General features: G+C 35.4%; 1 protein-coding gene across 1 annotated transcript in view; it reads left to right on the plus strand.

Moving 5' to 3' along the window:
* Window positions 1-406: 406 nt before the first annotated feature.
* Window positions 407-14,524, plus strand: part of Metap1 (methionyl aminopeptidase 1) — a 52,564-nt gene continuing 38,446 nt past the window's right edge. Inside the window, exon 1 of the mRNA XM_048813858.1 lies at window positions 407-457. Coding sequence (XP_048669815.1) covers window positions 422-457 — 36 coding nt within the window. The 5' untranslated portion in view covers window positions 407-421. The remainder of the gene's footprint in view (window positions 458-14,524) is intronic.

The following is a 14,524-nucleotide window of genomic DNA, read 5'->3' on the forward strand; positions in this document are numbered from 1 at the left end:
CGACGCGTTTAGGGGCCGGTTCCGGCCGCGCATCCTCCGCGGGGGCGGTGACGCCAGGTGTGGGCAGCTCGGCAGCCCCGCGCAGGTAGGGGGAAAAGGGGCAGCCCGAAATGGTTAAGCCGCATTCCCGCAGGGCTCCGGTCAGGGGCGTGGGGGCTTCGGGCTGGCTGTGTCTGGTGTCGTCCGGGTTAAGGGGCGGGAGCGGCCCGCTGGGCTTGGGGGAGTGGGTTGCCTCAGGACAGCTGGAGCGGTGGAGAGGGGCAGAGCTAGACCCAGCCCCACTTCTTTGTGTAGTAACCTACCGCGTTTTGACACTCAAGCAACTTCGGGGTGAGGGTAGAAAGGGGTTTGTGTAATTCATTCTTTAGGCATCCAAAATTATTAATTTAGAAAACCTTAACGGGATGAGTCACTTCTCTCCATGACAATTTCCCACGGAGTGAGGAGGATAGCTCAGGTGAGGGTTTTGCTTTAAGGCCGTAGTGTATTTTACTAAGTTTTGTGCAGTGGAGCACACCCAGCTTTGCATGGGGGTACCGACTGAAGCGTGTATTCCAGTGTTTGTGTTTACGGAGGAATGCTAGTGTTTCTGCTGTATTTCGAGACTCAGGGCGGCAATAGTTTTGGTTCTAAGTTAGAGTCTAGGTTTGTTGAAGAGAGACACATGAATATGCAAATATTAAATTGGTAGTTTCCTGGGTGGAGAAGAGTGGGTCAGAGTTCAGAGGCCTGATGTTGGCGCTGTCCTTACCAATTTCTGTGCGATCTTGAATTAGTGAACTTAATTTTAATTAATCTTTCTGAATTCCAGCGTTTGTCTATATAGAGTGGATGATAGTTGTTCGGAGACCTAGATTATCCCTTTGAACGTGAAGTGCTGGTACAAAGTAAGGCTTTTCGTTTTTAAAAGGATGATAAGTAGAATTTAACACTGCCATGTATAAAGTGTAAATAAGAATGAAAACAATGTATTAATATAATTGAGTATTTTCAAATATAAAATATATAAAAACCAAAGATATATGTAAAAATAAAAATACAAATAAAATCCTTAAGGTCATAACACTTGTTAGATAAGCCATTCTGAGAGATCTTAGCTGTTATGTAGGTCTTGTTTTTAGATAGGATATGATCCTTGACCTTGTTGGTATCGTTTGGAAAAACTTGCACAAGGAGAAGTGTTGCTTGAGCTAAAAATAGCATTGGGGCTACTCAACTTGCTAAACCTGCCACAGGTCCTCTTGATTCTTTAAGGTTCTCTAATTAGTTGAGGCTTGTGTGGGATCTGGACTTAAAACAAAACAAACAAAACAAAACAAAAACAATAGTTTGCTTTGGACAATTTGTGTACTATGTGTGTAGAATAATGTGGTTTACAACATGATTAAATTTGGTGACATGTTTGTGATGATAAATTAATTAATATGTACTGACACTTCTCTGTTAGAAATTTAAAAAGATACTAGGAAGCCATATTTATCAAGTGTAACTAATTGTCAGAAAGAACATTGAATCATTTGTGGAAAAATGCCAGACACATTGGTGAAAGCAGGAAGGACTTATTTGTATTGTAGGATTGGGGGAACTCCATATTGTATTCTGCATGTGTATTTCTGGTACCACTGTTCTATCTCATATCCAGAGTGGCTCTCAGCTTTATTCATTCTTATTACCACCTCCTATAGTCAGTTTTTAAAATTTGTCACAAAGTCAGTTGTTGTAGCCTCTTCATTAATTTCTCTGCTGTAATTCCTCACCTTGCAAACACATTCCAAAAGAAAACAAACAACAACAAAAACAACCAACCCAAACAAGACTTTTGTATAGAAGTTATTTTCCCCACAGTCTGATTATGTTTATCCTCATAATAGAGTTCCCATTGCTTTCAGGATTTTGTTCCCACCATTAAGGTACCTCCTGTGTCTAGCCTTATTTCCTTGTGCCAGTCAGGGGATATCTTTGTAGTCTTATCTTATCCAAAATATCATTTGTCATCTGATACTATAGTTAATTCAGTCCTAGCTTGAGATCTTGATCAGTCAAGTCACTGTAACTTTTCTTAAGCTTGTTTCCACATCTGTGATGAAACCAAGACTTTCCATTGCCACTTCTCTGATCATTTTCACTAGAAGTGGCCTATCTTCTCTTTGTCCCTATCCTGCCTGGCCCGTCTTTGGCAGTAAATAGAAAACAACTATAAGATGCCTTTAACACCATAAGATATGTAAACCTTTTCCAGTTACTTTGTCAAATCATCTTTTTATTTCCTTTGTAACATTTTATAGTCTGTAATTATCTTATTAGAAAACAGATATGAATGTCTTTCAATCAAAAGGTGAACTTCATGAATAAGCTATCTTGTTTATTATCCTATGCTCATTTCCTAATGATACTCTGTGTGTAACAAGTGGTCAACATATGTTTGATTGAACCAATGAATAAAAGTGTTAAGCAGAATAGAATAGAGGGTAGACTGCTATTTGAGTTACAGCTCCACCCTTTACTAGCTAGATGACTTTGGGCAAATAAAATTTGTTTTTATATTTTCTTTTTAAAATGGAACCATCAGCAGTACTTAGGGTTTTGGTAAAGACTAAATGCTAAGCATGTAAAGCACTTAACACACAAACTTGATAAATATTAGCATTTTATTGTTATACTGGGTTTTATGTTTAAGAAGATAGAGATATATAAGGGCTTAATTTTAAGAAAAACTTATATGAGTAAAACATGTTTCACTTGAAATTGAACTTTCCAAAAGTTCCTTATGTTTGATTGTGTTTCTTGAAATGTTCATTCTTATTAAATTAATAGTAGTTATATAGTTTTAGTTATATATAAGGTTTTTTGGAGATAAAGTCTGTGCTTTGCTCATTTTTGCATTTTCTGAAGCATTTTGAGCATAGTAGGTTCACAGTTCATTAAGTAAAAAACAAAAACCAAAAAAACAATTGACTTGCTATGGAAAGCAAAGAATTCTGCATTTACATTATCCATTATACAGACAATAAAATACTGGGTTAAGAATGTACTGTCATTTATTTACTTGTGATTGAATTTAATTTCTTTTAAATTTTTTAGCTGCTGCTTAATTTAGCAACTGTCCTGTGATGATGCTTGCTGTCTTGTCCTGAGTTAAAGGATCAGTTGGAAAGGACCTGAGTGATATGTAACCATTTATGCTTAATAGAAAAGGGATAGTAAAGGTGGGCACACACCTGTAGTACCAGGGGCTTGGGAGGAAGGGGTTGTTTGAGCCCAGGAATTAGAGACCTGAGTAGCATAGTGAGAGATGCACCCCCAGCCCCCCAAAAAAAGGGAAGAAAGAAAGAAGATAGTAAATATAATGTAATTTTGGAATCTTTACTCTCATGTCCTTGGTTGAGATATCTCCTGATTTGTAAGAGAGGTTTATTGGAGTGTCCTATTCTTGGAGTTGAGGGGAGGGGTGAGTAAGAGGGAGCATGCTAAGTGCCTAGCACAGTGTTCCATAAATGATTTTATTATGCCTACAGCCTCATACATTATTAAATCAGTTAATTTTATACCTAAAGAAGGTATCAAAGATGTTTGAAGGGAAGTATTATTTATTTATGAATATTTGGACAAATTCTTGTTTCAAGTTCTTTGAAAGAAGCGGTGGTAAAGTAATGTGATTAATTAACTCTCCAGGAAGCCAACATGCAGCAGCTTTGAAATGTAGCCCAGCCCTCTGAAACTGTTTCTTTTTCAGCAACAAAGTTCCTGACAATGCAGAGTATTTCTGGAACTTGTCTTTATCATCAATAGAAATATTACATATTGTGCTTTTTAAATTTCTAGGCATTTTCTTTAAATTCCTCACATTCCTAGATAATGCTGCAAGTTAGGCGAATTTGGGTACAACTGTCAAGAGTTTAAGTAAAAGCAGAGGACAAGGTATAGAAGGATTGTTTTATTTTTTAAGCAAATAATTTTACTAATTGTTTATTGCATAAAAATAGAAAATGTAGGTTAACAATTATGCAGAGATAATTTCTGGGAACTTTTTAGTTTTTATCCTTATGAACATGTTTGTATATTGTTACACACATTTGTATGCTTATGTTTATATATGTTTTTACAGAAATGATGCCATGATGTACATAATTGTAGGGGATTTTTTTCATCCTTATATCTTAACCAATATATTGGGAGTATCATGTTGTGGTTAAATTTATGTTATCTTCTGTAAAGGATGAGGTAAATTGTTATTCATAAACTGTCATTTATTCACTGATTATTGACTTGAGTTTTTTCCACTTTTTTAAAATGCTATTTACTCTTCAATAAGTTCTTGTAAAATTTAAGTAATATTTATTTATTGAGTGTAGAATAATAGAACTGATGCATGAACCCAGATGGAACAACTCCAAACTGAGTCTATGTCCTTATCAAGCACACAGTTCTCACAGAATAGTTGGTTCAAGAGCTTTCTTGTAGTCAGTGGGGTTTTGGCATGACTTATTCTTATCATAGAACTTGTAAATAGTGAACATTATTTTTGTTGGTAGGAATCAGACAAGTCTTAACTTTTTAAAAAATGTTTTATTAGTTGTTGGTAGACCTTTATTTATTTGTATGTGGTGCTGAGACTCCAACCCAGTGCCTCACACATGCTAGGCAAGTGCTTTACCACTGAGCCACAACCCCAGCCCCACAAGTGTTAACTTTTGAGTTACCTTTTTGGAAATTGGAAGGCTATTAGAAATGGAAACAACCTTCTATTGTTCACTTAGATTGTGGATTGAAAAGGTTTTAGTCACAGGTTTTTTTAGGTGAGTGTTTTTCGGGTTTGGCATGTTTGCAGAATTTTAAGCTTGGTAGAATGCCAAATGTAAGTGCATGGCTGAGCTTGAAGTGCTACCCAACTTTAGACATTAAGAAGGAGAAGCACTGGCATGGTGACTGCTTCTGTATTGATGAGGGATTTTCTTTAGTGTTGATAATAAACTTGTAACATAGGTGGGAGTACTTTATAGAACAACCACTGGGCTTCTCTTCAGAATGATCCTTTAATAGGATTTAAGTATGATTGTGACTTTTTCTGCTTGATCCTGAACCACTTCTGTCCTCACAGTTTTAATTTGAAGCATTCTTTTCATGCTTGGGTATGTAGTGCTCACAGTCCAACAGTTATGTCATTTTATTTTGATTGCTTATTTTGCTTATTTTGATTGATTAGTACCAGTCTTACCTCTGGTTTTGAATAAACAACAATTCAGAATACTCTATGAGTCAGGCATGCTTTCCTATGTTTGGTAGCTGTAGTTAAATCTGTGCAAGAGACTCTGTGAAATATCCACTGCATTATATATTGTAGTAAGTTTTCTCCTAGTTTTGTCTCCAGGAATCTGTTTCATTGCAAGGCTTAGTAGAGACTTTCATCCTGCTATGCCAGAGCTGGTACAAATATCTTGGAAAGCATTCTCCAAAACCTAATCAGCTGGGGTCTGCTGTCAGCTAGTGTGCATTTATCTGGATCATATGCTCAATCCTCTCTAGAGAGGTTCAGTATAAATAGTAAATAAATTTATGACTGTAAGCTGGGTGTGGTGGCATGCCTGTAATTCTAGTGGCTTGAGAGGCTGAAGCAGGGAGGATGACAGGTTCAGAACTAGCCTCAGAACTTATAGAGACCCTGTCTCAAAATTAAAAATAAAAAGGGCTAGGGATGTGTCTTGGTGGTTAAGTGCCCCTGGGTTCAATCCTGATTACCCCTACCCGCCCCTCCCCACCAAAAAAAAAAAAAAAAAAGAATATAGCAATTTCCCTTGCCATCATAAAATGGTAGGTAACAAAGACGACTTCTCCAAATTGTAGTGCTGTATTATATTATTCTGACGTAAATGCCAAAGGCAGCCCTTTGTATCAGATTATGAAGGTAACCAAGTCTTTTCCATCAAAGTTTCGAACTTAAATCAGTCAGTAAGATAGGTAAATATGTGGGTCATACATTTTAGAAATGACATGACTTTTTTCCTCTGATTTTGTTAACTGGTTTGGCCATTTGAATACTGAAAACTTTGTACTGTTTGTGACTAAACAAATGTAGAAAAAACACATATTAAGTTATTACACAAGTCATTTAGTATTGCTTTTGAATTGAGGTCTTAAGTACTTAAAGTCAGGATCTATGTATATTCTAAAATTTTTGGTGTTGAGAAGAATTTAAAAAATTAGTAATTCATTCTAGCCTGTAAAGAAACATGCTGTAGTAAATGCTTGTATTCCTACAATAACTTATTTTTTTAAAAAAAAAAAAGTCATCAGGAAAACAAGTAAAAATAGAAGGCTCCTGTATGTTCCTTACCTATTGTCCCTTTCTTCTTATGTGTCGGGTACTCCATATCCTGAATTTTGTGTTTATCTTTCATTTGCTTTTCCATGTTTGAGTCCTTAAATAATGTGTTATTACAGTTTTTATGTTTTAAAAATTTTATAAATGAAATCACTGCATTGCCATTTGGTATTCCAATGAATTAATGCGTTATACTTTAGTTGTTCTTCTGTTAATATAGATTTTTGCTGTTCCAAGTTTTGCTATTATTAACAGTGCTGCCCTAAATATGATTGCAGCTAATTCTTGATAGCCTGTGTGCAAGTTTCTCTTAGGTATACATGTAGGAAAAAAAATTCTTGGGCCACAGGATATATTTTCAGTTTTACTTTGATGATGACAAATTGTTTTCCAAGTGGTTATATATATATTCCCATCATCTGTAAGTTTATATTATATATTCTGTAATGTATAATATTTATATTAATATATTATTATAGTTTCCTATCCTGGGTTTTTTGATTAATACAGAATTTGTGTTACTTAGGAATAGCAGCATTTATTGGGCTATTTTCATATTCATTATCTTGGAAACACTTAAGTTTTTATATCATTAAGGAGCTATACTTGTATGGATAGGAAGTACTTAAATAAATGCCAACAAAGTGCTAGTCAAAGTTATAATTATGGAGTTTTTTCCTGAATTTTAAAAAATGTACAATTGAGTTTCTTGAGTGGCTTGTGAAAAATTTCACACAAATAGGAAAGTTTGAAGAATAATACAAGTTGAGCATCCTTAATTCAAATCTGAAATCTGAAGCTTAGTGTCAGCATGATGCTCAAAAATTTCAGAGTTTAGAGCCTTTCACATTTTGGATTTCTGGATTAGGGATGTTCATCTGGTAAAGTCTGAGCAAATGTTACCACACTGTTCCCAGACTGTTTGAATAAGGGGGTACTACTCAACTTGTGTAACTAATTGCATTATACAATTAGTATGCATTGCCTAAAAGTACCACTTTGCTTTGTTTGTTTAATTTATGTATACTTGTATGTGTGTATTTGTTGAGATACATTGGAGAATTCCACCGATTGCATGGCATTGCATTCATTAAATATTTAGCATGCATCTTCTAAAGGCAAGGGCATTCTTTCCAGACTATATTAATATTATTACACCTAAGAAAATTAACAATATTAATTCCCTAATATTGTCTAACAGCCAGTCCTTTTCAAATATCCAAGCATCTTTTATAAAAGCATTATTATTTTAAAAAATCAGAATCTTATCAGTTCTCATAGAACTTGGTTGTCATGTTGCTTATTAGTCTTTTAAAATTGAGAACAATCTTATCTGTATTTCATGATGCTAACTTTTTGAAGACAGTAGTCATTTGTTTGTAGAATGGTGCACATTAGCGTTCCCCCCCCACCTTCCCCCACTACTGGGGATTGAACCCAGCTAGATAAGCACTGAGTTACATTGCCAGTCTGTTTTATTTTGAGACGGGGGGGGGGGGGCTATTGTTTTAAAAATTATTTTTTAGTTGTAGATGAACACAAGGAGTTTATTTGTTTATTTTTATGTGGTTCTGAGGACTGAACCCAGTGCCTCACACATGCTAGGTGAGCATTCTACCATTGAGCCACAGCCACAGCCTGAGACAGGGGCCTTTTAAAATTTTTTTTAAAAATTCTTTTTAGTTATACATGACAGTAGAATGTATTTTGACATATCATAATACATGGAGTATAACTTCCCATTCTTATGGTTGTGCATGATATGGAGTTATACTGGTCATGTATTCATATATAAACAAAAGTTGTGTCTGGTTCATTCTATTGTTTCCCATTCCCTTCCTTCCCCCATTCTCCCCTTCCGTCTCCCATTACCCTCTTCCTTCCCCCATTCCCCCCATCCCCCTCCAGTTCCATGAACCTCCACTCCTCCCTCCCCCCTGCCTATTATGAGTCAGCATCCACATATCAGAGAAACCATTTCGCCTTTGGTGTTTTGGGTTTGACTTATTTTACTTAGCATGATAGTCTCAAGTTCCATCTACTTACCAGCAAATGCCATAATTTCATTCTTCTTTATGGCTGAGCAATATTCCATTGTGTATATGTATCACATTTTCCTTACCCATTTTTGTTGAAGGGCACCTAGATTGGTTCCATAGCTTAGCTGTTGTGAATTGAGTTACTATGAGCATTGATGTGGCTGCATCACTATAATATGCTGGTTTTAAGTCCTTTGGGTATATGCTGAGGAGTGGGATAACTGGGTCAAATGGTGGTTCCATTCTAGGTTTTCTGAGAAATCTCTATACTGCTTTCCAGAGTGGTTGCACCAATTTGCAGTCCCACCAGCATTACATGACTGTGCCTTTCCCCCCACATCTTCACTAGCATTTATTGTTACTTGTATTCTTGATCATTGCCATTTTGACTGGAATGAGGTGAAATCTCAGTGTAGTTTTAATTTGCATTTCTCTAATTGCTGGTGATGTTGAACATTTTTCATATATTTGTTGATTGATTGTATTTCTTCTGTGAAGTGTTTTTTTATTTCTTTTGTCCATTTATTAATTGGGTTATTTGTTTTTTCGGTGTTAACTTTTTTATATATCCTGGGGAGTAATGCTTTATCTGAGGTTCAGGTGGCAAAGATTTTTCTCCCATCCTGTAGGCTCTCTTTTCATATTTTTGATTGTTTCCTTTGCTGTGAAGGAGCTTTTTAGTTTGATAAAATCCTGTTTATTGATACTTGATTTTATTTCTTTATTCTGGGAGTGTTGTTAAGGAATTTGGTTCCTAAGCCAACATGATGGAGATTTGGGCCTACATTTTTCTTCTAGTAGGCACAGAGAGTCTTCTTTACCAAAGTTACAAGCTTACAAATAGTCTTTACCAAAGATAGCTTTGAATTTGTAATCCTCCTGCCTTAACCTTTAGAGTAGGTATGGGATTACAGGTGTGTACTGCTGTGTCCAAATGAATGTTATGCATTTTGGGTTATCTGATTATTTTTTCATAATGTTTTGTTCTTTTAGCCTTCCTCGCCTTTTGTGGTACTGAGGATTGAACCGAGGTGGCCTACTACTGAGCTGGATCCCCAGCCCTTTTTATATTTTATTTTCAGATGATCTCACTAAGTTGCCACGGCTGGCCTCAAATTTGCCATCTTCCTGCCTCCTGTATCCGTAGTCCCTGGGTACATGATTGTGCAACGCCATATATGGCTGTCTCTCTTGCATTTTCTGTAAACTAGGAATTAAGTCCAAATGTCCAGTTAGATTCTAGTGAAACACTGATGAGATCCATAGGTGATATTGTGTATTTCATATTGTGTCGTGTCAGCAGTCATAGAATGCCTGGTTTATTCCAGTCCTAATGGTTCTAAATTTGATCACTTGGCTAAAAGGTTGCTGGCAAATCATTGTAAGTTTACATTTTTTACTTTGTACATAATCTATGGAAGGATACTCTGGCACTATGGAAATATGTGTTTCTTCAGTAATCTTTCTTTGTTTTTTTAAACCTTTATTTTATTTATGTATATGTGGTGCTGAGAATCAAACCCAGTGCCTCACACATGTGAGACAAGAGCTACAACCCCAGCCCTAGTAATCTTTCTTAAAGTGGTGTTAGCATCTTTGATGTTCCTTGCCTGATAATTATTTCATGTGGGCTGCAAGAGGTGATTTCCCTCCAGTTCTGTCATTTAATAACTGAATTTTTTTCCCCATGCAGTAAGGTAGAACTTTCTAATCAATTGATAAAATAAGTGTGCTCCACCTAAAATGGTAGTGTTAATGTTACCACTAGAAACACAGGTAATGGTAGTTTCCTAGTTACTTCAGTGATTACAAATTTTTAAAAAAATCTTTCAGGTTAGTGACTTTTTCTTTTTGATATTCAAATTGTCTCATTTGTTCAGTGATACTACCTTAAATTGGCTTCTTCTTAGCCTTCTCCATTAGTTTCTGATTGCTTCTCTTTTTGGCACAAGACAAATCTGATTTACCTTATACTTTTCCTACCCCAGATCTGTAATAAATCTATTTCTAAAAAGTCCCTGGTTTCTGGTAGTAATGTTTATTAGAAGTATATATATTTTGTTGTTGTTTTGTGAAAGTGATGGATAAAACTGTTGGTTTCTTAGCATAAATCAAGCAGTAGCTACATACTGTGCCAGTGTTGTATTCTCTATTGCTATGTAGTAATGAAGCCAGTTTCACTTAAGTATGTCCTTTGTGTAGCAATAAAAATTATTAATTTTATTTAAAAAATGAATATATTGCTATTGGAATATCCTTGCCTCTAGGAGAAGGGAAGTGACATTCTAAGGAACTTTTCAGATGTGGAGAACACAAGACAGGCCAAAAGGATAGTTGTTCAAGTATCACAGTAAATAGTCAAAAAATGGGATAGGTAATGATAGACTCTTAAAGACCTCCAGAAGGAGATGAGTTAAGAACTGGATTTTGAGAGTAAAGTAGGTATGTGAATAAAATAAATAGGTAGATAAATAAAAAGGCATGTATTGAGGTGGAGGAGAGAACATTCTCTCCAGGGGATGGATGTGTTTATGGAAGTAGGAAGGAGCAAGTTGAGTCTTGTGTGTGGCAAGTAGAAAATCGTGACTTGAGTGAAGAGCACAAGTAATAGAAATGTAGAAACATAAGGAATTGAAAGGATTGTTAGTGGGAATAGAGGCCTTGTTGTTCCATTGAAAACTTAATTTTTTTCCAAAATGTAAATATTTTATTGTTTTTCATTATAAGATACAGTACATTATCTTTGCAAAATTTAACATAGTAGTATATAAAGTTGAAAACTATCATAATCTCAACATCTTAAAAGCATCTTAGTTTGGTTTATTATTTGTCCAGACTTTTGAATATGTGTTGTATGGAGCTTAAAAACATTGGTACTGTGTCAAGAGGGTCTGCATAGCTTTGTCATTAATTAGCTGTGTGTTTTCTGGACATGATAATTAATCTGTACTGCAGGTTTCTTATCTTTAGAATGGAATATCTGTAATAATAGTACTACCTCTTAGATTTATTGTGAGGATTAACCATTAATAAATGGTAAATCCTTAAGTTAGTATTTGGTATACGGTAAACACATGTTAGCTTTTGTTTTCATTCTTTCCAAATAAAAATAGAATCACTGCTGTAAATTATATACAGTCATTTTTTGATATCTTCTTCAAAAAGTGTAACTATTATCATCTTAACCATTTTCAAGGATTCAGTACAATAGTGTTTAGGGCATTTCCATTAAAAAACATTTATTTTTATTTTTTTCTAATTAGTTATACATGATAGCAGAATGCATTTCATTGTACACAAGTGGAGCACAGCTTTTCATTTCTCTGGTTTTTCATGGTGCAGAGTCCCACCATTTGTGCAATCATACATGTCCCTAGGGTAATGATATCCATCTCATTCCACCTTCTTATCTACCCCCATGTCCCCTCCCCTTCACCCCCTTTGCTCAACCCAAAGTTCCTTCATTCTTCCCATGCCCCCCCTCCATTGTTGTGAAACAGACTTCCAGAACTTTTTCATCTTGCATAACTGAAATTCTGTATCATTAAATACCTCCTCTTTGCCCCTCTCCCCCCATCCCCTGGTAACCACCATTCTATTTTTTATGTCCGTGAATTTGACTACTGCACCTACCTTAAAATGGAATGATACCATATTTCCTTTTGTTATTTGCTTGACAAGGTTAATTCATTTTTGTGGCATCTGACAGGATAACTTTCCTTTTTAAGGCTACATACTATTTCATTGTTTATATGTATCATGCTTTATTTGTTTATCTCGTTCTTTCTTTAATGGGAATTTGGATTGTTTCAACCTCTTGATTATTATGAATGGTGCTTATAAACATGGATATACAAAAATCTCTGAGCATCTGCTTTCAGTTCTTGTAGATACATACTCAGAAGTGGGATGCTGGATCATATGATAGCTCGATTTTTATTATTTGAGGAACTGCTGCACTGTTTTCTATAGTGACTGAATTATTTTACAGTTCCCATAGCGTACCCGGGTTCTGGTTGCACCACATCCCGGTGAACACTTGCTATTTTCTTTTCTTTTTGTAGTAATCACCCTAATGGCTATGAAGTGATATCTCATTGTAGTTTTGATTTGTATTTCCCTGATGATTAATTATATTAGCACCTTTTCATACAGTTGTTGGCTATTTGTATATCATCTTTGGGAAAATGTCTCAAGTCCTTTACCTAGTTTTTAATTGGATTATTTGTTTTTTTATGTTAATTTGTAAGAGTTTTTTAAAAACAATGTAAATATGAACCCTCTGTCATCTTATGAGATTTGTAAATCCTTGCCTTCCTTTTGTAGGTTGTCTTTTCTTTATATTGCCTATGTCCTTTGATGAACAAGTTAGCATTTGATGAATTCCCACTGGTTCAGTTTTGCTTTTGTTGCCTGTGCTTTTGGTGTTAATTCCAAGAAATCATTGTGAAATCAGTGTCATATCTTTATGTTTATTTGAGAGTTTTATAGTTTTGATTCTGACATTTAGATCTTTAATCCGTTCTAAGTTAATTTTGCATGTGGATATCTAGTTTTCCAGTACCATTTGTTGAAGAGACTGTCTTTTAGTTATCTGGGCATCCTTATCAAGGATCAATCAGCTATTTGCAGAGGTTTGTTTGTGACCACTATTCTGTTCCATGGTCCATGTATGTGTTCTTATGTCAGGACCATATTGTTTTGATGACTGTGGCTGCATAATGTTTGTTTTTTTTTTTTTTTTTAAGAGAGAGAGAGAATTTTAATATTTATTTTTTAGTTTTCGGCGGACACAACATCTTTGTATGTGGTGCTGAGGATCGAACCCAGGCCGCACGCATGCCAGGCAAGCGCGCTACTGCTTGAACCACATCCCCAGCCCCTGCATAATGGAAATTTGAAATCAGGATATGTGAGTCTTCCAACTTTGCTCTTTTTTTGAAAAATGTTGTTTGAGAATATTTTCAGTTTCTACAAAACATGCCCTTTTTGGGGGGCGGGGTACCAGGGATTAAACTCGGGTGCTTAACCACTGAGCCACATCCCCATCCCCAGCCCTTTTAAATATTTTATTTAGAGACAGAGCCTTGATGAGTTGCTTAGGGCCTTGCTGAGTTGCTTAGGGCCTTCCTAAGTTGCTGAGGTTGGCTCTGAACTTGAGATCCTCCTGCCTTAGCCTTCTGAGCCGCTGGGATTTCAGGCGTGTGCCTCTGTGCCTGGCATTATTTTATTCTTCTTAATGCTATTGTGAATTGAATTGTCTTCTTAATTTACTTTTCTATTTGTTACTTATTAGTGTGTAAAATGTATGATTTTTGCTCGTTGATTTTGTATCTGCAACTTTGCTGCATTGGTTTTATTAGCTCTAACAGGTGTCTATTTTTGTGTGTGTGTGTATGTGGAATCTTTATAGCTTTTAAAATACAAGATCAAGTTACTTCCTTTTTGGATGCTTTTTATTTCATTTTCATGCCTGACTGTCCTGGCTAGGACTTTGAAAACAATGTTGAATAGAAGTGGTGAGAGCTGGTATGCTTGTTTTATTTAGTCACAGAGGAAAAGCTTTTAGTTTTTTATCATTGAATTTGATGTTAGCTGTGGCTGTTAGTATATGACCTTTATTATGCTGAAGTAGTTTACTTTTTTTTTAAATACTTTTTTTGTTATAGATAAACGTAATACCTTTATTTGTTTTATGTGGTTCTGAGGATCAAATCCAGTGCCTCACATGTGCGAGGCAAGTGCTCCACCACTGAGCCACATCCCCAGCCCAGTTTACTTTTATTCCTATATCAATAATCTTTCTTTTTTTCCCTCAATTGAGATGATTAAGTGATTTTGTTCTTCATTCAGTTAATGACTATGTATTTATATATTTAATACACATAATACGATGTTACATTGAATATATAATCTATAATGTGTGTGTGTGTGTGTATATATATATATATATATATATATATATATATATATTACATGTTTGTACGTTGAACTATTTACCCCTGAATTCAGGAGTGAATTTCACTTAGTCATGGAATATAATCCTTTTTAATCTGTTTTGTTAGTATTTGTTGGGGTAGTTTGCTTTCGTGTTCATAAGGAATGTTGGTGTGTGTGTGTGTGTGTGTTTATTAGTGTCTTCAGTTGGCTTTGGTCACAGGGTAAT

This window comes from Marmota marmota, unplaced genomic scaffold, assembly GCF_001458135.2.
Source record: "Marmota marmota marmota unplaced genomic scaffold, marMar, whole genome shotgun sequence".
Taxonomy (NCBI): domain Eukaryota; kingdom Metazoa; phylum Chordata; class Mammalia; order Rodentia; family Sciuridae; genus Marmota; species Marmota marmota.